This window comes from Melospiza melodia, unplaced genomic scaffold, assembly GCF_035770615.1.
Source record: "Melospiza melodia melodia isolate bMelMel2 unplaced genomic scaffold, bMelMel2.pri scaffold_18, whole genome shotgun sequence".
NCBI classification, from domain to species: Eukaryota; Metazoa; Chordata; class Aves; order Passeriformes; family Passerellidae; genus Melospiza; species Melospiza melodia.
In genome coordinates this window covers 12,491,726-12,513,836 of record NW_026948525.1, presented here as the reverse complement: position 1 = coordinate 12,513,836, position 22,111 = coordinate 12,491,726, and the positions used below count along the sequence as shown (strand labels likewise).

The 22,111-nt window shown below is 52.8% G+C and overlaps 1 protein-coding gene across 1 annotated transcript; it reads right to left on the bottom strand.

The window, feature by feature from the left end:
• Positions 1–20,782: 20,782 nt before the first annotated feature.
• Positions 20,783–21,532, bottom strand: LOC134433443 (olfactory receptor 14C36-like). Its single transcript, XM_063182291.1, has one exon. The coding sequence runs from the start codon at positions 21,530–21,532 to the stop codon at positions 20,783–20,785; it is 750 nt and encodes a 249-aa protein (XP_063038361.1).
• Positions 21,533–22,111: the final 579 nt, after the last annotated feature.

Sequence of the window (22,111 nt, the reverse complement as noted above, 5' to 3'; positions counted from 1 at the left end):
CCTCTTCCCACACGTGGGGCACTCGTAGGGCCTCTCCCCAGTGTGGATGCGCTGGTGGATAATGAGGTCAGAGCTGCGCTTGAAGCCCTTCCCACAGTCAGGGCAGGAGAAAGGCCTCTCCCCAGTGTGAATGAGCTGGTGCCTGAGGAGATCGGAGCTGGTCCAAAAGCTCTTCTGACAATGGGGACACTCGTGGGGCCTCACCCCAGTGTGGATGCACAGGTGGGTGACGAGGGCGGATCTGTAGCTGAAGCCCTTCCCACACTCCCCACACTCATAGGGCCATTCCCCAGTGTGGATCATCTGGTGGCAGATCAGGGTGCTGATCTTCCTGAAGCTCTTCCCACACTCCAAGCACTTGTGGTGCTTCTCCCCATCATGAAGCTCCTCATGGACCACCAGCTCTGAGCTCTGGCTGAAGCTCTGTCCACCGTCCTGGCTCAGGGAGGGTCTTTCCTCCTCAGCGCACCCTGGGCTGGGTTTGGAGCCCCTCTTCCTGCAGGATCTCTGGGGATTTTCCTCCCCATTAGAATTCTGCACTGTGGAGTCAATCAAAACAGCCTCTTCCATTTGGTTCTGCCAAGGAGATTTTTCCTCCCTGGTCTCCATCATCAGCTTTTTGTCTGGGGAAGGAATGGCAAGGAGAAGATGGGATTTGCCTCCATTCCAGAAGGAAGGGGAAGGAGATTCCCCTAGTGCATCCCCGGCAGGACGGTCTTGGCAGCAGGGTTGTCCTGCAGCGGGGGGCTGTGCTGGGCTGGGAGATGGAGCAGGAGAGAGGGGGAAAGGGGCACTGATTTCCTCCTCACCTGCCTGGGTATCCCAAGGCTCCTTCCTCTTCCTCTCAGCCTCCTCCTCCATCCAATCAAGGTTTGGGAATGGGAAATCCTGTTCTGGGAAGAAAACAAAGGGTGCACACATTGTCTTTTGTTCCGGGATCTGTGCTGGGCTGGGAGATGGAGCAGGAGAGAGGGGGAAAGGAGCACTGACTTCCTCCTCACCTGCCTGGCTGTCCCGGGGCTCCTTCTTCTTCCTCGCAGCATCCTCCTCCATCCAATCAAGGTTTGGGAATGGGAAATCCTCTTCTGGGAAAAAAACAAAGGGTGCGCACATTGTCTTTTGTTCCGGGATCTGTGCTGGGCTGGGAGATGGAGCAGGAGAGAGGGGGAAAGGAGCACTGACTTCCTCCTCACCTGCCTGGGTGTCCCGGGGCTCCTTCTTCTTCCTCGCAGCATCCTCCTCCATCCAATCAAGGTTTGGGAATGGGAAATCCTGTTCTGGGAAGAAAACAAATGGTGCGCACATTGTCTTTTGTTCTGGTTTGAAGGCAAACTTGGGGGAGAGTCTAAGTCGGAGTTACAATTTAAGAAGAAAATTTAGATCAGGGCAATGATACAGAAACATTGCCTTAAACTGACAGAGTCAGGATATAACCTGACACCCTGTTGGTCAGGATGGTGGCAGCAATCACATTAAATGGTGGCTTCAGTCCTGTTGGAGTGATCAACGTGATTCTGTCAGAGCAGTGATCCTGTAAAAGGGTCTGGTCTTCCTCTGAAGGTCCAGTGGTGGTTATGGAGATCTTGTCCTCTGGAAATCCAGTAGGCAAGCTGCTCCTGGTGTTGCAAGGCTCAGCTTATATCCAGGTAGGAATGCTTGACTCCTCCCCCTGGGCGGAGCATCCCACAATGGGATGATGGAATTTTATCAGTCCTGCAGTGACACTCAATGGCCCATTAGCAGAAGATATCTCCCCTGGAGGGCGTTATCAGGGCTGAGTCATGCAAGAGATAAAGAACACTGCCCTGGCTTTTTATAGCAGTTGATGAAGATGGGGATTGAAAACATGCATTTGGTTACATTTTGCATGGCAACCTGAAACAGTGGGGTAATCCCTGCTCAGGGGTGAATAACCCCCACCCTGGGAAGGCCACAGACAGTGGACAATGTCACACTTGCCCTGCTCCAGGGGAGGTCTCTGTCCCTGTCACTCCCTTGCTCTCTCCCCCTTTTCTCTTTCTTTCCATCTCTCTCTCTACCTCACATTTACTGTTCAATAAAATGCATTTTGGATTTGGTCTCATTAGCACCTTCCTGGCTGCAGAGGCATCTCTCTAATAATTTTCTTAACCAGATCGTGACATTGTTTTGGCACAGTGAGTTTAGGCACTATTCTCTGACTCCAAGTGCATTTAACAACAGCATGGTTCCCTCCACTTAGGATGGTTGTGGTTCTCTCTGGAAGAACTCTTGGAAACTTGGATGCAGCTTCCTCTGAACGACTTATGGGAGAATTGATGAAGAAAATAGGTGTTGTGGGTGGCACGTGTAAAGAAAATATTTTGTTGTCCTTCCTTGAAAAGTTTGTTAAAATTGCTGGAGGAAAGGGAGCAAATGCTACCAGCCAGACTGACAAGGTTCATTCACCCCACGATGAGGAACACAAGGCTGCAGAAAGTCCCACAAGAACTCCAGCTCAAGTAGCTAAATTCCAGAATAACTTCTGAATTCACAGGCTTGGGGGCTTTGCCAAATGGGAGAATAATTTTTCTCTTCATTCCTGTCAGCTTTGTGACAGCTACACAGAGCTTTCCCTTCCTTTTCATAATCTGTATTGGGCCTGGTATTGAGGGACAGGGTGGGAGCACCTGGATCTTGGAGCACCCAGCTGCTCCTCATGTTTGGAGGTGCCTGAGGAGGGCTGGGACGATGCCAGGGACATCCTGCAGTGACATCCCTCTGTCCTGTTCTGGGTGAGCTCAGTCCCAAACATGACCCTGACCCTGGTCTCAATCTCACTCCATGTTTAGACACACTCACAGTTCTGTATTTAATCTCATCCCAGTGCCAGACTTGTCTAGCCCCAGACCCAATCCCAACCCCAGTCATAAAGCCAATCCCATGTGTAGCCTTAACCCCAATCCCAGCTCTAATCCAAATCTCAGCCCCAACTCCAACCCAGCCCCAATTCCAGCCCCTTCCTTAATCCTCAGCCCCAAACCAAATCCCAGGTTCAGCCCTTCTGGGGCTTTGGGGGTGTCTCTGTCCCTCTGACCCCGATGATGTTTGGGTGGGGTCACAGCAGGGCTGAGAGGGACAGAGACCCCCCCGGCCTCCCCAGGTGTGAGAAGGTCGGAGAGCCCCCCCAGCCCCGAGCACCCTCAGCAGTGAGAGGGACACAGAGCCCCTGGTCCCCAGCCCTGCACAGGCATTGCCTGAGGCCAGAGGGATGGAGACCCCCCAAGTATCCCCCAGGGCAAGGGGACAGAGAGCCCCAAGCATTCCCTGGGCTGAGAGAGACAGAGACTGCCCCGAGCACCCTTTTCAAGGAAGGACAACAAAATATTTTCTTTTTCACTGGTCAGTCAGGACAGCCATTTTCTTAATCATTTCTCCCATAAGTTCCCCAGGAGGAAGGAGGGACAGTTTCCAAGTCCTTCCAAGTTACCAAGAATTCTTCCAGAAAGAACCACAACCTCAACAGAGAAGGGAACCATGCTGTTGTCAAAGGCATTTGGAGTCAGAGAACAGCGCCCTGATCTCACTGTGCCCAAATAATGTCACAATCTGGTAAAGAAAATTATTAGAGAGATGCCTCTGCAGCCAGGAAGGTGCTAACGAGACCAAATCCAAATGGATTTTATTGAACAGTAAATGTGAGGTAGAGAGAGAGATGGAAAGAAAGAGAGAAGGGGGAGAGAGCAAGGGACAGAGACCTAGCCTGGAGCAGGGCAAGTGTGACATTGTCCCCTGTGTGTGTGGGCTTCCCAGGGTGGGGGTTTTACACCTGAGCCAGTTTGGGTAGGGGGAGGGTTATTCACGCCCTGAGCAGGGATTACCCCACTGTTTCAGGTTGCCATGCAAGATGTAACCAAATGCAGGTTTTCAATCCCCATCTTCATCAACTGCTATAAAAAGCCAGGGCAGTGTTCTTTATCTCTTGCATGACTCAGCCCTGATAACGCCCTCCAGGGGAGATATCTTCTGCTAATGGGCCATTGAGTGTCACTGCAGGACTGATAAAATTCCATCATCCCATTGTGGGATGCTCCGCCCAGGGGGAGGAGTCAAGCATTCCTACCTGGATATAAGCTGAGCCTTGCAACACCAGGAGCAGCTTGCCTACTGGATTTCCAGAGGACAAGATCTCCATAACCACCACTGGACCTTCAGAGGAAGACCAGACCCTTTTACAGGATCACTGCTCTGACAGAATCACGTTGATCACTCCAACAGGACTGAAGCCACCATTTAATGTGATTGCTGCCACCATCCTGACCAACAGGGTGTCAGGTTATATCCTGACTCTGTCAGTTTAAGGCAGTGTTTCTGTATCATTGCCCTGATCTAAATTTTCTTCTTAAATTGTAACTCCGACTTAGACTCTCCCCCAAGTTTGCCTTCAAACCAGAACAAAAGACAATGTGCACACCCTTAGTTTTTTTCCCAGAACAGGATTTCCCATTCCCAAATCTTGATTGGATGGAGGAGGAGGCTTTGAGGAAAAGGAAGGAGCCCTGGGACACCCGGGCAGGTGAGGAGGAAGTCAGTGCCCCTTTCCCCCTCTCTCCTGCTCCATCTCCCAGCCCAGCACAGACCCCTGGATGCAGGACAACCCTGCTGCCAACACTGTCCTGCTGGGGATGCACTGGGGGGATCTTCTTCCTCTTCCGTCTGGCACATAGGTAAATTCCATCCTCTCCTTGTCCTTCCTCCCCCAGACAAGAGGCTGAGGATGGAGACCACAGAGGACAAATCTCCTTGGAAGAACCTCATGGAAGAGACAGTTTCGAGTGACTCCACAGTGCAGAATTACAGTGGGGAGGAAAATCCACGGAGATTCCAAAGGAGGAGGGGCTTCAAACACAGCCCAGGTTGCTCTGAGGAGGAAAGACCCACTCTGTGCCAGGAAGGTGGACAGAGCTTCAGCCAGAGCTCAGAGTTGGTAGTCCATGAGCAGCTTCATGATGGGGAGAAGCGCCACAAGTGCTTGCAGTGTGGGAAGAGCTTCAAGCAGAGCAGCAGCCTGATCTGCCATCAGATGATCCACACCAGGGAATGGCCCTACGAGTGTGGGGAATGTGGGAAAGGGTTCAGCTGCTGCTCTGTCCTCATCACCCACCTGTGCATCCAGACTGGGGAGAGGCCCTACGAGTGTCCTGAGTGTGGGAAGAGGTTTTGGACCAGCTCCCATCTCCTCCAGCACCAGCAGGTTCACACCAAGGAGAGGCCTTTCCTCTGCCCTGAGTGCGGGAAGGGCTTCAAGCAAAACTCCCACCTTGTCACCCACCGGCACACCCACACTGGAGAGAGGCCCTACGAGTGCCCAACCTGTGGGAAGAGATTTCAGAGCAGCTCCAATCTCCTCCTGCTCGAGTGGATTCACATGGATGAGAGGCCCTTCCACTGCCCCAACTGCGGGAAGGGCTTAAAGCAAAATTTCACCCTCATCATCCACCGGCGCATCCACACTAGGGAGAGGCCCTACGAGTTTCCCCAGTGTGGGAAGAGCTTCACCCGGAGCTCTCACTTGACCAGACACCAATAGATTCACTGGTAATGGAAGTCCTGTAAATGCTCCAACTGCAGGGGGAGCTTTATCCCCAGTTCCAGCTTCATCCCCCATGTGAGGTCCCACATTGGGAAGAGCCATGGTGGTACATGTTCCTTGTGATTCCGTCTGGGAGGACACCTGTCCCTATTCCTGCCCCTGCCAATGACGTGATATGAGATTGAAGAACATGAGGGTCTGGCCACAGCCTTGTCATTACATTCACTCTCACCTCAGGTCATTGCCAGGGGCAGGAAAGGGTCTCTCTCTCTTCCTGAGGAGAAGGGTGTCCTTTGCAGACAGGGGAAATTGTGGCCAGGCAGTCCCTGTGAGTTGTGTTTAACTTTTCCTTGTAAACAATTTTATTTACCACTTTTGTTATCAATATTGTTTCTGATCCATTTGTTTCTTATCTTGCTGCTGTTCCCAATAAATTGTTCTTATCCCAGCCCGGGATCTTTGCCTTTTGTGCTTTCAATGGGAGACAGGAGGGCAGCGAGGGCAGCAAGGTTTTAGCAGGAGCAGGAAATTGGGGAATCCCATTCCTGAACCCCGGCCCGTGGAAACCAGGCATCCCAGCTGGTCCCAGCCCTGGTGGCCACGGCAACAGCCTTGGGAGCGGGTCCCTGGCTGGGGCTGTGGGAACCTCTTCCCTCTGGTGCCCAGGGACAGGAGTGGAGGGAACGGCTGCAGCTGAGTCGGGGCAGGCTCAGGTTGGATGTCAGGGAAAGGTTTTTGCCCAGAGGCTGCTGGGGCCCTGCCCAGGCTCCCCAGGGAAGGGTCCCAGCTCCAGGGCTCTCTGAGCTCCAGCAGCGTTTGGACAGCGCTGCCAGGCCCAGGCTGGCATTGTTGGGGTGTCCTGTGCAGGGCCAGCAGTTGGACTGGAGGGAGGATCCTGATGGGTCCCTCCCAGCTCAGCCAATTCTGTGGTTCTGGGATCCCATGAGCCTGGGGATGGGGCTGCCAATGGTTGCCATGGCAACGGTCTCTGCCTGCAGGCCTGAGCTGGTGTCCATGGCAACCACCCCTGGCATGGGGTCTCCATGGAGCTGCTGAGGAACTGACCATAGCAACAGGGGGCTGGGGATGGTTGCCACGGAAACTGACCATAGCAACAGGGAGCTGGTGATGGTTACCATGGAAACTGACCATAGCAGCAGGGTCCTGCTGATGGTTGCCTGCTAGATCAGATTTGTCACAGGCCCTCAGAGGGGTTCCATTGGCATTTCCAGGAGTCTCCAGGCTGTTCCAGATCTGGAGTGTCACAGGCAGAGACAGGGGCTCCATGGACATCTCCCAGGGCTTTCTGAGGATGGTAAAGAGCCCTGTGGTCGGAGGCAGTCACAGTCATTCCATGGTGACATCCCAGGGGACCTTGGGCTGCAAAGGCTCCAATCGGTCACAGGCACTCGTGAGGGCTCCACAGTGACATCCCAGGAGTCCCCAGGCTGCCAAAGAGCAGGAATGTCCCAGACACTCACAGGGGTTCTGTCATGGGCACAGTGGGAGCTTCAGGCAAAAGCTTTATTTCTTTATTGGAGAAACTCCTGCTGAGTTATGACATGGGGAAAATACACCCAACAGCCACCATGGATCCTCAGAACCCTGCAGGGCCCCCAGACTTCTAAAATTCCTTCAATGAGAGGAGACTGTAAGTGGCTGGATGCAATCCTAGCCCCAGAATTTTTCAAAGATTTATATGTAAAATATTGGACAGATGGAATTGAACTTTAACCAAATTTGTCCCACAGGATTAATAATGGAATCCCAGTTAAATTTATATAAATATGGCTCTAGCTGATTCTGATCATGATTGGACAGAAAGATCTTTACCAGAGTTATTTACTCCACAGTTCAGGAGCTATAACTAATATTAGAATAAAGTGCTCTAGGAAGCAGTTTTGAAGTCAACAGGGCCTGTCTGGAGTTGTTGGAGCCCATTGCAGGCAGAGCCTCCTGCTCCAGCAGGAGCTGCCTTTCCTGTGCAATCAGCAGGGCAGGTCCCGCTGCAGGAAAAGCCCCAGGCCAGCCCCAGCACAGGGAAGGGCTCGGGCACAAGGGCAGAGTGCCATGCTGGGAGCTGTGCCAGGGAGAGCCTGAGGCACCAAAGGCACCTTGGCGGCAGCAGCTGCTTGCAGGCCATGGCCAGAAGCCTCCCTTGGCAATCCGGCCTGGTGGCCACCACTGCAGAGCTGCTGCCTCAGGGCTCATTCCTGGCTGGGCTCTGAAAAGCCACTTCTGCTCCAGGAGCCTGACTGGGAAGCCACTGGCCCCAGCACCTTGGGGACAAGATATTAATGACAAAACTCTTCATGGCAGCAGAGCCAAGGCAGGGGCAGAGGAAAGGGGATAGCCAGGCCCAGGGGACAGGGCTGCCATGGCGATGGCTGTGAGGTCACTGCCCCTGCAGCAGCCTGGCTGCCCTCAGCAGACATTCTGGCCAGAAGCCTTGTGAGGGCACCCAGCACATCAGAGAACACCGAGCACGGGAATTCTGTCCTTAGGGATGAGAGGGTTTCACTGGGTCAGGTTGCACAAAAGTCCTGCTCTTGGACAATTCCTGGGATTGGGCATCCACTTCTCTGGAAATACACTTTCTTATAATTGTAAAATATTTCCTCCTTCTAACAAATGTAAATCCATCCTCATTCAGTTTAAAGATATTGACCCTTTTTCTGTCTTGGCAAGATTTGAGAGAAAATACCCTTAACCACTGCCTCTCCATTTTCACAGACCTTGGAGAGGACACAAAAATCTCTCAAGATGGGGTTTGGAGGCCTCATCACATAAGCATCAGGGAGAGGCTGAGGGGTCTGGGCTCAGTGGTGTGGAGACTGAGGACAGAACAGGAGTAGCCTGGGAGGAATGGAAGGGTGGTTCCACAGATTCTGGAGCTTTTCTTCATGGAGGATATAAGCATGAAAAGGAAAAAGTGGCACCAAAGGAACATAGGGAGGCCCAGACTGGACACCAGGAGAAAGTAATTTCCCTGCCAGGGCAGGGCTATGGTGCCCCACATCCCCAGCAGGAACCTGGAGCAGCTCAAGGCTCTGTGTGGGCAGGCAGGAGGCAGAGCTGTCAGCAAAGGAAGGGCCCAGCCTCGTGGGGCAGCTGGGGGATGCCAACAGCCTGCAGGGACAGAGGCGCAGGGCAGGGACACCGTGGGACAGCCTGGGCTGCACAGGGCACAGGGATGGGGAGCAGCTGCAAGACAGCCCTGCCAGAGCCAACTTGGGCAGCACTTTGGCCATGGCTGCTGGGCTTGGGCCTGAGGCCACGAGGGGACAAGTGACCCTTGCAGGGCTGGGGCCTCATTGCCTCCTTGTCCCTGCTCAGCAGCCTGGCAGGGGCCGCCCCATGCTCCTGCCCTTGGCATTGTACATCCCCACATGCCAGTGCCCATCCCGGGAAGAGCCCTGAGAAAGGAGGGAGGAACAAGATGTGCCTGGCCAGGGGCTGGGGCTCAGGCCTTGGCCCTTTGCATTCCTGAAACACAGCCAGGTTTTGCTCAGCATCAGAGACACCTTTGCCTTGTTTGTCCGCAGCTTCCATCACTGCCTCCAGTGTTCTGCTCTACCCGGAACCTGGGGACACGTTCTCATTTGTGTCCCTGAAAGCGATCTCTTCAAAGCACAAGAAACTTCAGTGTTTCAATGTCACTGAGTTCTTGAGTGTTCTATGAGATCACAGAGCTGGCTGTGATGTCACAGAGTAGGGTGAAATGCCATAGAGCAGAGTGTGCCATCATAGAGGGTGGCTCTGTGGCATCAGAGAGTGGGCTGTAATATCACCAGGTGGCTGCATAATATCATAGAGGAGGCTGTTACATCACAGATCAGACTGTGAAATCACAGTGTAACTTTGTGACATAGAAGTCTTCTGTGACATTGCAGCACTGCTGTATGACATCACAGGGTGACATCATAGAGTTGGCTCTGTGACATCACATGGGCTTTGTGTCACCTCTGGAGGCTTTGTGACATCAAAGGGGCAGTATGACATCACAGAGATGTCCATGTGACATCAAGGTGGGCGTTGTGATGTAACAGGGGTAGTATGATATCACAGAGATAGCTATGTGACATCCCAGGAGGCGATGTGACATGACAGGTGGTTCTATGACATCACAGGGGCAGTGTGACATCACAGGGGCTGTGTGAGGTCACAGGGGCTGTGTGAGGTCACAGGGGAGGTCACTCTGCTCCAGTCCCCCCTCACAGCTCCCCCCAGAGCAGTCCAACCCTGCTTGTGCACAGCGGGGTCCCCTGTCCCCCTGGGTCCCCCCGCCCCCGGCCCCGCAGCCTCCCCCAGAGGATGTTCCACGAGATCGACCCCAGAGCCTGACACGGGGATAGGGGGCCAGGCCCTGGGGGTGGCACAGGGGGACAGGGACACCCGGCAGCGTCCCCGTGTCCCCCAGGGCCAGAGCCTGGGCCAGGGCTCCTTCACCATCATGAATGAGGGCTTGAGAGCACTGAAAAAATCCCCAGCAAGGGATCAGCAAAAACCAGATTTAATATTAAGGGACACGGCACAAAGTTCCTTGCCAAGAGTCACTCTACACCTGAGTGGACACTTCAGGCACATGAAAGAAACAAAGCAACAACAAAACCAAACATAATCCAGGCAATCAAACCAGAAATGAACCCAGAACTGTCCCTGTCTGTGTGTGTGACACAAGCACAGTAAGGGCAAGGATAAAAGGAATATGGCTTAAAAGCTTAACAGACCTCAAGCTTAACAGGACTTATCTTATACCTTATATTTAACTGATACAGTCAAGTTCACAATTTAGCAAAAGAAAAGCACTTAACAGTATTTAACCTAACTGAAAACCTATGTTAGAAATTTAACATAGGAATTACACTTCACAATATTCAACTTAGCTTATAAGTTATATTAAACATAACAACTTAGCAAAAGAACAACTCTTAGCAGCATTTGACTTAGCTGAGACTTCATGACTTTACCTTACCTACAGGCCGGACTGACTCAGCTATTCAAGGCACTCCAACTCCTCAGAAAGGAGCATTTCTGCCACATTTCCCCAGCACAGGCACTCCTGTGTACACACAGACACCAAGAGTCAGTGCAAGGCACCTGTGAGAAATTCCCCTGAGGGCAGGGAATGCTCCCTGTGGATGCTTTGGCTTCTCCCCAGCAGGTGAAGGGTTGAGCCTGGAGGAGTGGGGGGATCGGCCCAGGCTCTGTGGCTGTTCAGGATCCCTGAGTGCAGCAAACGGGAGAGTTCCCGGCTGGGACAGGACCCACTCAGAGGGAGTCACTGGCCCAGGAGAGCTCCAAGGGCTCCTTTTGGAGCGCTGTTTGCAGGGCCCCAAGAGAGGGGCTTCAGTCCCAGCAATGGTTCATCCTGGCCGCACTTGGCACCAACAGCTTTCTTTGGCAGGGTGAGAACAGGGATGTTGTGCCACTGAGGGAACAAAAACAGTTCCCAAGGCTGCTCCTCCAGAAACCAGGAGCTGGTTGGGCAGCAGCAGTGCCTGGAGCAGACAGTGTTTGTGATGAGCCGCAGAGGAGCTGAGCCCAGGGGCTGTTGGCCAAGGCCCAGGCCCAAGGAGCATTTCTCAGCTGGCAGGGCAGCCTGAGAAGGGGAGGGGGGAATGCAGCAGCACAGGGCCATGGAACCAAGGGACCATTGTGACACTGTGGGGCCCTGTGACACCAAGGGAGCAATCTGACAATGTGGTATCTCATGGAATCCATGGAGACCACTGTGACATTTCTGGGCTTCATGGAACTGAGGGGGCTGTACTGACACTGTGTGGCTCCATGGAGTTTAGGAATCATTGTGACACTGAGAGGCCCCATCAAACCAGGTGTCCATTGTGACACCACGGGGCCTCATGGAGACATGGAGACCATTGGGACACTTTGGGGTTTTATGGAACCAAGGGGCCATTGTGACACTGCAATACTCAATGGAGTCAAAGGTCCATTGTGATGTTTCAAGGCCTCATGGAACCATGGAGAGACCATTAAGACACTTCACAGCCTCATGGAACAAAGGGGCCATTGTGACACCGTTGGGCACCATGGAACCAAGGAGATCATTGTGACACTGAGGAGACTCATGGAATCATGGAGACCATTGTGAAACTGAGAGGACTCATGGAACCAGTGAGACCATTGTGGCCCTGGGAGTCCCCACAGAACCTAGAGGACCATGGTGATACTGTGGGGCCTCATGAAACCAAGAGGTTTTTGTGACACTGCAGGGCTGCATGGAACCAAAGCTCCAGGGTGACACAGAAGGGCCTCCTTTCATCAATGGTCCATTGAGACATTGTGGAGCCAAAGGAGACCATTGTGACACTGCAAACCTCCAGGGTCCAAAGGTCCATTGTGACATTGCAGGGCTCATGGAACAGAGGAGTCATATGACATTGTGGGGCCTGGGGAACCACGGAGACCATTGTGACACTGCAAGGCCTCATGGAATTGCTGGGACCCCCAGGGTCATTGAGGGGCTGTATGGAATCAAGTGGCCATTGTGAAAATACGGGGCACCATAAAACCAAGGGAACACAGAACAGGTCTGGCTGGTTTGGCCTCCCATGGACTGCCTGACTGGTCCAGCTGACCTTGGCATGTGAAGGGTCTCTTCTCATCTGCTGCTATGACACTGGGGCTCCATTCTTACCTTCCTATGGAAAAGATCTGTCATTCTCCTCCAGGCACCCATGTCCAGAATTGGGATTTCACCTACAAATATCCTTATTTCCAAAGATTGTTTCCATAGAAATATTGCCAGGACAAGTCTTTCTGGAAGTGGTTTCTCAAGGATCACCTCCCATCTGCTCCCGAAACACAGGGGAAGGCTCCATGCTTTCCTTTCTATGGGAAAAAATTGTGCTGCTTCTCCAGGTGCCAATGGCTGAGATTGAGATTCTACCTCCAAAATTCCATAAATCTAAAGACTGCTCTCAGACAAAATCTGCCATTCCTGATAAGTCTGGCTGGCCTTGGACTAGTGAGGCTCTCACCTGCCTTCCAAACACTGGGGATCTGTGCTATGGAAAAGAACTGTCCTTCTCCTCCAGGTGCCCATGGCCAAATTTGGGTTCCACCTCCAACATTCCCTGTTGTGACAGACTGGAGGAGATTGTTGGCTACAAACATTTCATGTGTCAGGCAGTAAGGGGCAGGTCCAGCCTTGCCTTGCCCTGGAACGCCAGCCCTGCCCTACCCTTGAACCCCAATCCCCCCAGAGCCTCTATCCCAGCCCAGCAGTGTCTGCCAGTCCCTGGCACAGCACAGGCAATGCTCCACAGCCACCTCTGCAGCCCCCAGCCCAGCTCCTGAGGGACCAAATGACCCACAGTCCCACCTGGGGGAAGGGCCCAGGGAGACCAAGGGGTATTTAAGGCTGACCACAAGGCAAGCACACATCTTGGCCCTACCTTCTCTTGGAATTTCCATCTGAACTGTGCTGGAATCCAGGAGTTGGTAACTCTGTCTGTGCTTCTCTAAATCTTATTTTTATTTTCCTCTTTCTAATTCCCTCTTCTTGCAAATTTTTATTAACTTAAAATGCAACAGGCTTAGAGTTTGTGAAGTTGAATGGGCCAAGGTAATGGTTTGAGAAGTGTTTCTTGTTGATTGAATGTTGTATTAAACCTTTTGCCAAAATTTCTCTGAATTTCTAAAGTTCCCAGTAAAGGCTGTTTTCCTCTTTTGAGGTCTTGAGAAACTCTTGATAGTATTTCTCCAGTGAATCCAAATCAGAAGACACAGACAATTGTGATTTCTTTTAAATGTCTCCTTGAGTGAGTTGTTTTGGGAGATGGCAGTCAGGGCTTGACTGTCCTGCTGGGCACAGCCCAGGCAGGGCTTTCCCAGCCACATTCCACACTCCATTTCCCAGCTGGAACCCCTGGTGCCTCTGAGTTGTGCTGCCCCACAAGGGACACTCTCCTTGTCTGCCCATTCCCCCATGGTCTCTGGGCAGGGATGGCCTCAGTGGGGGCTGCTGACATCTTCAGCACCTTGGAGGCTGCTGCTGAATTTTCCTGCTCCAGAGGCTTGTTCAGCCTTCAGCTCTTGAGTGCAGGAATTCAGTCTCCCAGGGCTCATTAACATTCAGAACACCTGAAAAACCCGAGCCTCTGGGAGTCATTTGATTTAAGTGTTCTAATCTTTTGTGGTTGATTATTCAGATTTCAGAAGCCTATTCAATGTGAATACCCTGAGATTAAAAAGACAGCAAGAAAATATTTTTTTAGGTCCTGTAATTTTTTTTTCACTAGTAATTCATTGACATGTGCAATGTTCAGACTGAATCCCTGTACCTCCTCATGCAGTTTGAATGGATATGAAAATCAAGACCCTTCATGGCTGACAATCAATCAGACTCTGTCCCTACCCCAACCCCACCATTTCCCCCATCCAAGCCCTGGGACTCAGAGCAGCCTTGTGCAAATCTGAGCTCCTTCCACTCCACACTGGACCTAGCCAACAGACCACAGATGAACAGGATACATTTTAATAACAATCACACAATTAAAATAACAATCACACAATTACAAAGTCTTCCCTGAGCCATGTGCAATGTCCCAGCAGGGTCTGATGAGTCCACCGTTCACAAGTGATTTCCATACTAAAATTTATTTCACACAAACATGGTTCTCTGATGCATATAAACACAATGAAGTTCTTGTATCAGGATTCTTGTCCCGGAGTGAGGACAGAACAGCTCGAACAATTCCTGATTTGCAAAGCTGTCAGTGGTGGATGGAGAAGGGAGTTCAGGCTGCTCTTGGTGTTGAGGAAGTGCTAAAACCAACCTGACTCATTTCATCTCCTCCTGTCCTGGCTGATCTCCCCTCTTTCCCCTTCCATCCATTGGCTTTTGTCTCCCACCAGGACCCCTGGTGCAGAGCCTGGCTCTGTGTTTTCCATCAGCTCCTTGCTGGTACTGCCAGGCTGGGATGATGAGTCCCTCAGCCTTCCCTGCTCTGGGCTGGACAAGCCCAGCTCCCTCAGTCTCTGCTCACAGCTCCAGACAAAATTGGTACTTCTTCCAAGTTCCCTACATGCAAGGGTTTCTCGTGGACAAAAGCTGCAAGGACAGACAGGCCTGGCTCAATTTGGCCTCTGGTGGTTGCCTACAATCTGCCCTGGAAACACTGGGGCTCTGTCCTTTCCTTCCTGATGAAAGAACTGGCCTTCTCATCCAGGTGCTCATGGGCTGAAATTGGGATTCTTCCCCCAAAATCCCGTAAATCTGAGATACAGAATAGTTATATCTGAGATACAAGATATTTATTCTTTTGCTCCCAGATGAAAGCTGCCAGGACAGACAGATCTGGCTGGCCTTGGCCTCTAGTGGCTGCTGTTTATCAGCTCCTGGAAGACTGGGGCTCCATGCTTTACTTCCTGTGGAACCATGGTGGCATTTCAGGGCTTCATGGATCCAAGGGACCATTGTGACACTGTGTGGCCTCGTGGAACCAAGGACATCATTGTGGCTCTGTTGGGTTGCATGGTCCCGAGGGGCCCATGTGAAGCAGCAGGGCTTTGTGGAACCAAGAGGCCATTGCTGCATTTCAGGCCCTTGTGGAGCCAAAGGACTGTTGTGATTCTGCAGGGCACCAGGGATCAATGGAGAGCATTGTGGCATTGCAAGGCCCCATAGAATCATGGAGACCATTGTGACACTGTAGGGCCCCAGGGAACCAAAGGGCCACTGTGATTCTGCAGGGCCTCTTGGAAGCACGGGGCCATTGTGACACTGCAGAAGCAAGGAGAACATTGTGATACAGCAGAGCACCATGAAACCAAGGGAACATGGAACAGATCTGGCTGGATTGGCCACCCAGAGCCCACTTGACAGGCCCAGCTGATCTTGGAATGTTGAGGGCTGCCTCTCCTCAGCCCCTGGAGAGCTGGAGCCCAGTGCTTTTCTTTCCTATGAAAAAGAACCATTTGTCCTTCCAGGTGCCCACAGCCAAAATTGATACTCCCCTCGAAAATTCCCTGTATGCAAGGGTTGTCCCAGAAAAAAGCTGCCAGGACAGAGAGCTCTGGCTGGCCTTGGCCTCTGGCGGTCACCTCTCATCTCAAGGAAACCCTGAGGAAAGTATGTGAACAGGCTTGACTGTTGGAACATCAGTGAGTCTCACACTCTCAAAAACTCAGATGCTCTTCTGATTATGTGTCTTTTCTTTCTTATTGTGTATTATGTGTGAATTATTATTTTCAGCAAAAAATATTATTCTTATCAATTTACCCAAGTTATCTGAAACAAAACAGCTCATCTACATATGACTCCAGGTCACCTTTATAAGCAAACGCAAGAAACAATCCAGCAGGAATTATTTGTCCCTGCTCCCATCTATCACATCTCTGGAGCTGGAGGTGCAGCCCCAGCACTTGGCAGGGCTCAGAGGCTCACAAGCTCAGCTCCCACAAAGAGAACTTGTAGACCCTGGGCTGCTCTTCTTGGCCCCTGCACGCTCAGCCAGGCTGAGATGGACACTGATGGTTTCTGGGCCAGGCTCTCTGAGCCCAGCCCAGCTCCCTGCAAGCTCTGCCAGCTGCCCTGAGCTCTGGGCAGCACCAAGGGCCTCTCCCCAGCCCAGCCCAGCCGGCTCTGGCCCCACAGCTCTGCTCAGGCCAGGCTGCTCTGGGCACTGCCCCACGGCCTCAGCCCCTGGCAAGAGCACAGCAGCAGCTGCAGCTGCCACAGGACTCAGCCCCAGCCATGGGGGAAGGTGCTTGGCCAAGGCCAAAGGAGGCTCCCTGGCTGCCCTGCTCCCCTCGGGCTGAGGTGCTGAGAGCTCTGTTGCCATCCCATCTACCCAGGGCAGCACAAGAGCCTTGGGGCCCTCAAGAGCTGCTCCTGCTGCAGGCCCAGGGCCCATGTCAAAGCTGGGGCAGCCACAAAGCTGTGCCCATTTCTGTTCATTGCTGCTCTGATGGGGATGGATCCTCATCCACTTGGAGGTTGCTGATGGATTTTATTACTCCAAAGGCCTCTTCTCTCTTGAGCTGTTCAGGAATTTATAGGAAAAGTTCTTAAATGTTTGTTCAAATCACACAAAAAAGAAAATCCCTTGAAAATAATGCAAGATTTTTATTCTACTGTTAATTAGACGGATTACAAAAGTGTATTCAAAGTGAATATACTGTATTGAAAACAATGCAGAGATAACTGTTTTGTCCTGTGTTCCTGTTTATAGGTTGGTATCAGCAATCCCCAGTTGATATTGGCCCCCAGTTCCTTCTAATGCAGTCTGACTAGATATGAAGATCAAGACCCTCCATGGCTGACAATCAATCACACTTTGTCCCTATCCCCTCCCCACCATTTCCCTAACCTAACCCCACCATACCCCTATCCCTAACCCTTGGAACTCCTGTGGATCAGAAATGGTGCGTCCAGAAGGACCAGGGCAGTGATTCTTCCCCTGTGCTCAGCACTGGTTTGGCAGCACCTCAAGTGCTGTGTCCAGTTCTTTGCTCCCCAATTTAGGAAGGCCATGGAGGGGCTGGAGCGTGTCCAGAGAAGGGCAGCAAGGCTGGTGAGGGATCTGGAAAATGAGTCCTGTGAGGAGCAGCTGAGGGAGCTGCTGGGGCTCTTTATCCTGGAGAAGAGGAGGCTCAGGGGAGACCTCATCACTCTCTACAACTTCCTGACAGGAGGGTGCAGCCAGGTGGGAGTTGGGCTCTTTTCCTTGGGAACAGTGACAGGACAAGAAGAGACAGCCTTCAGCTGAACCAGGGGATGTTTAGGCTGGACATTAAGAAATAATTCTTCACAGAAAGGGTGGTTGGGCATTGGAATGGGCTGCCCAGGGAGGTGGATGAATCAGCGTCCCTGGATGTGTTTAAGGAAATACTGAATGTGGCACTCAGTACCGTGGTCTGGGTAACAAGATGGTGTTGGGTCCCAGGTTGGACTTGATGCTCTCCATGGTCTTTTGCAGCCTGATTGATTCTCCGATGATTGTGACCCTGCAGGGCCCTGGGAAAACAAGAGTCCATTGTGACACTGCAGGGCCTTGTGGAACCATGCAGAACATAGTGACAGAGCAGGACCTGGTGTCATGATGGGGCCATTGTGACACAGCAGGGCCCCATGGAACCAAGGGGCCAGGGCTGCTCCACAGGGACAGATGGAATGAAGGAAACATGTTTGACACCATGGTGGCCCTTGGGACCAAGAGGCCACTGTGTCGCTGTGGAAACAAGGAGAGCATTGCTGCACTGCCAGACCTCATGGAACCAAGGATCAATTGTGACACTGTGGGGCCTTGAGGGACCACAGTGCTATTGTGACACTGCAGGGCACAAGGATCCAAGGGACTTTGTGACAACAAGGGGTCCCATGGAACCAAAGGGACAACGTGACACTGGGAGGCCTCATGGAATCATGGAGACTATTGGGACATTCCAGGGACTCATGGATGCATGGTGTCACCAAGCTGTGTGAGTGTAGATCTGCTGTAGGGTAGGAGGGCTGTGCACAAGGCCCTGTGTTGTGGTGTGCTGTAGTGTCCCATTTTGGCCTTCCAGGTCATTTCCCCAAGTGTGCCTATACCTCTCTCCCTTCCCCCTTGCCCCCATGCTGAGTGAGTCCTGTCAATCAGGCTTAACATTCCAGCAAGGCGTCGTGTGGTTGGTCAAGTTCAAAGGATGCCCCTATGCCCAGAGGTCATTGGCCTTTCTCGGTGTCATCTTCCCCTGAGACCCTGCCCCTCTCACCTGGTTGGTGGCTCACCTGTACCTCCCCTCACCCTGTCCCTGAGCTTAAAAAGGCGATCAGACCATGCGGCGTAGTTCTGTTGGAGCAGTTCCTCACATTCAGACCTCTGTAACCATGGAATAAACCTCTGGACATTAAACCCTCCAGCAGAATCCTCTCCTTTTTCTCTTCACCATCGCCTGAAGCTATTCCTCCTGAGGTAAACGGGGTTCTTAACAAGCCTGGACTTGTTCAGTGCCCAGCTGCAACCACCAGCAAGCCAAGGTATCTCTGGGGTGATACACCGCAGTTGCTGCCTTTGGCCCAGCAGCGAGGGTCAGACCGGCCCAGGCACTACATAACTGGTAATATTGGGAGCCTTTTTTTTCCAATAGCCCTGGAAAGGCTGGATCCAGGAACCAAATCCAACAAGGTGAGGTTTAAAAAGTCCAAGTGCTGGGTCCTGCACTTTAGCCACAACAACCCCTGAGGTGTTTTGGGGCTGGAGAGCAGTCAGGCAGACAGAGGGGCTGGAGAGCAGTCAGGCAGAAAGGGACCTGCAGGGACTGATGAAAAGCAGGCTGGACAGGAGCCAGCAGTGTGCCCAGATGGCCAAGAAGGCCAATGGCTCCTGGCCTGGATCAGGAATGGTGTGGCCAGCAGGAGCAGGGCAGGGATTCTTCCCCTGTGCTCAGCACTGGTTGGGCAGCACCTCGAGTGCTGTTTGCAGTTCTGGGCCCCCAATTTAGGAAGGACATGGAGGGGCTGGAGCATGTCCAGAGAAGGGCAACAAGGCTTGGGAGGTGTCTAGAACACAAGAGCTGTGAGGAGCGGCTGAGGGAGCTGAAGTTGTTTACCCTGGAGGAGAGGAGGCTCAGGGGAGACAAGGTGGTGTCAGGGCACAGGTTGGACTTGATCTCCATGGCCTCTTCCAACCTTGCTGATTCTGGGATTCTCTGAAACCACCCTTGGAGTAGTTGCAGGATGAGACCTGGGCCCCCTCTTCAGAAGCTCCAGCAGCCCAGGTTCTCCTGGCAGCCCCAAAGCCCATCCTGTCAGTCCTGCAGAGCCTCTGCAGCTCCTCCTCACTGCCCAGAACAGGGAGCCCCAGAGCCAGACACAGCAGCCCAGATGTGTCCCCCTGGCCTGGGGTGCCTCTGGCAAGGGAGCAGCACCAGGCAATGCAGGAGCCTGCAGACAATTCCTGCATCACTTGTAGGATGATCCTGCTGCCCAAGGGACATTCCCATGGGGGCAAGTCAGGAACTGCAATGGGGAGTGGGGCCAGAGAGGAAAGGGCAAACAGGGATGGGCTGTTTGCAGGGGAGGGAACAGGGGTGGGCAAGAGGTAGAAATTTGTATCAGGGAGAGTAAAGAAAGCAAAGATGAAGCCAAGGAAATGCTGAGGGCAGTTTGGGGGTGGCTGCCAGGCAGCCTTGGCTCTGAGCAACAGTGTCTGCAGTGGGACAGGAAAGTCCCAGCTGATGGGAACAAACTTTCTGGCTGACTGCAGAGGCCAGGACAAAGCTGAGTGCTTTCCCTTGTGTCCCCCAGCCCTTGCTGGCCCCAGGGGCTGATGGCATTTGTGCTCCCTCAGGTTCATGTCCCCACACGAACAGCATGGGGGTGCTCCTGCCTGCTCTGTGCACAGCAAACAGGGGCTGCTGATCCCGTGCTGCTGTGTCTGTGCCTGCAAGGATGGGGCACCTGTGTGAGCTGGGGGAGAGGCCAGGGCTGCAGAGGGGGGATGTTGTTGGCAGCTCCATCAGGACGCTCTGGGATGCTGCCCTGGGCTGTCCAGTGCACTGGGGATGGATCAGCCCCTGCTCTGCTGCTCCTTCCCGGTCCCCCAGGGCCCTTGCAGAGCCCCAGCCATGCTGTTTGCCCCCAGCCTGCCCAAGGCCAGCCTGGGGCTGCTCACAGGGGTTTTCTGTGCTGAGCATTGGCCTGGCTGTGTTCTTGAGAGAGCCTGGGCAAGGAGCCTGGAGCCCCCAGGCCCTGGCCAGAGGCGTCAGCGCTGCCCCAGCAGTGCCCATGGCCTGTCCCTGCTGCAGCCCCGGCACTGCCATCCCCAGGACTGTGCCCAGCCCCGAGAGCACTCAGGCCCTACAGGAACACCAGGGCAGCGGGGCAGGGCCACGGCAGCAGCACTGGCAACACCAAGTGCTGCTGCTGCTGGGCACAGCAGCTGTGCCAGCACTGATCTGCCCCAGCTCTGCACATAGACATTGCTGCTGCAGCTCCAGAGAAGGCAACAAAAGGGCATCTCTGCAGAAAACTCTGCTGGTAGATCCATTAGTTAATTTAAAGGCACCAAGAGCTCATTGACACAGTCTGTGGCCACAGGGAAGGTGAAGAGAAACAAAATGAAAAATGGCAAAAACAATTATATTTATTAGTGGACAAGACTAAAAAAGTAAAATAAAAAGAGAAAGAACCTCCAAAATGAACCAAAAAGAAGGATCAAAGATGACTTTATTTCAAGTGGTTTGCAGAAATTGGCCAGCAGTTTAATGTTTATGAAACTATCCAGTCATCAGTTTCCACACTGCAGCCTTGAGCTCCTGGTTCCTCAGGCTGTAGAAGAGGGGGTTCAGGGCTGGAGGCACCACTGAATAGAGAACTGACAGGGTCACATCCAGGGATGGGGAGAAGATCAAAGGGGGTTTCAAGTGAGAAAACACTGCAGTGGTGATGAAGAGAGAGACCACGGCCAGGTGAGGGAGGCAGGTGGAAAAGGCTTTGTGCCGTCCCTGCTCAGATGGGATCCTCAGCACAGTCCTGAAGATCTGCACATAGGAGAAAACAATGAACACAAAAGATCCAGAAAATAAACAGGCACTAACAGCCAGAAGCCGAAGTTCCCTAAGATATGATTTGGCACAGGAGAGCTTGAGGATCTGAGGGATTTCACAGAAGAAATGTCCCAGGGCATTCCCCTTGCAAAGGGGGAGGGAAAATGTATTGGCCATGAGCATGAGAGCATTGAGAAAGCCACTGGCCCAGGCTGCTGCTGCCATGTGGGCACAAGCTCTGCTGCCCAGGAGGGTCCCGTAGTGCAGGGGTTTGCAGATGGACATGTAGCGGTCGTAGCACATGATGGTCAGGAGGAAATACTCTGCTGAGATGAAGAAGAAACTCAGAAATAACTGTGCAGCACACCCTGCACAGGAGATGTCCCTGGTGTCCCAGAGGGAATTGTGCATGGCTTTGGGGACAGTGGTGCAGATGGAGCCCAGGTCGCTGAGGGCCAGGTTGAGCAGGAAGAAGAACATGGGCGTGTGCAGGTGGTGGCTGCAGGCTACGGCGCTGATGATGAGGCCGTTGCCCAGGAGGGCAGCCAGGGAGATGCCCAGCAAGAGGCAGAAGTGCAGGAGCTGCAGCTGCCGCGTGTCTGCCAATGCCAGCAGGAGGAAGTGCCTGATGGAACTTCTGTTGGACATTTGTTCTGTCTTGGAATCAGGATCTGTAAAAAAAGTAATCATGGAATAATTGTGCTTGAAGAGGACTTTAAATATCCCAGCACAGCCTGGAGGCACTTTCCCTCCACTGCCTTTCCAGGGCTCTGCTGCCGGGAGCTGTCCCTGCCAGCAGCTGCTTCCCTGTCCCCTTGGCTGGGCACTGCCAGTGCTGCCAAAGCCCAGCTGAGACCTGGGGGTTCAGGTCTGCCATGCAGATCCCTCCCAGCTCTGGCACTGCCCAGGGGCAGCTCTGGCTCTGTAGGGTCTGATACGAATGTCAGATCAACCCTGAGGAGGCTGGAAAAGCGACACTGATTCTGCCTGTGAGAGGCCTTGTGCTGATTTATGTCACTTATTGGTTTATTCACATCTGAGAGAAATTTTTTCATTATC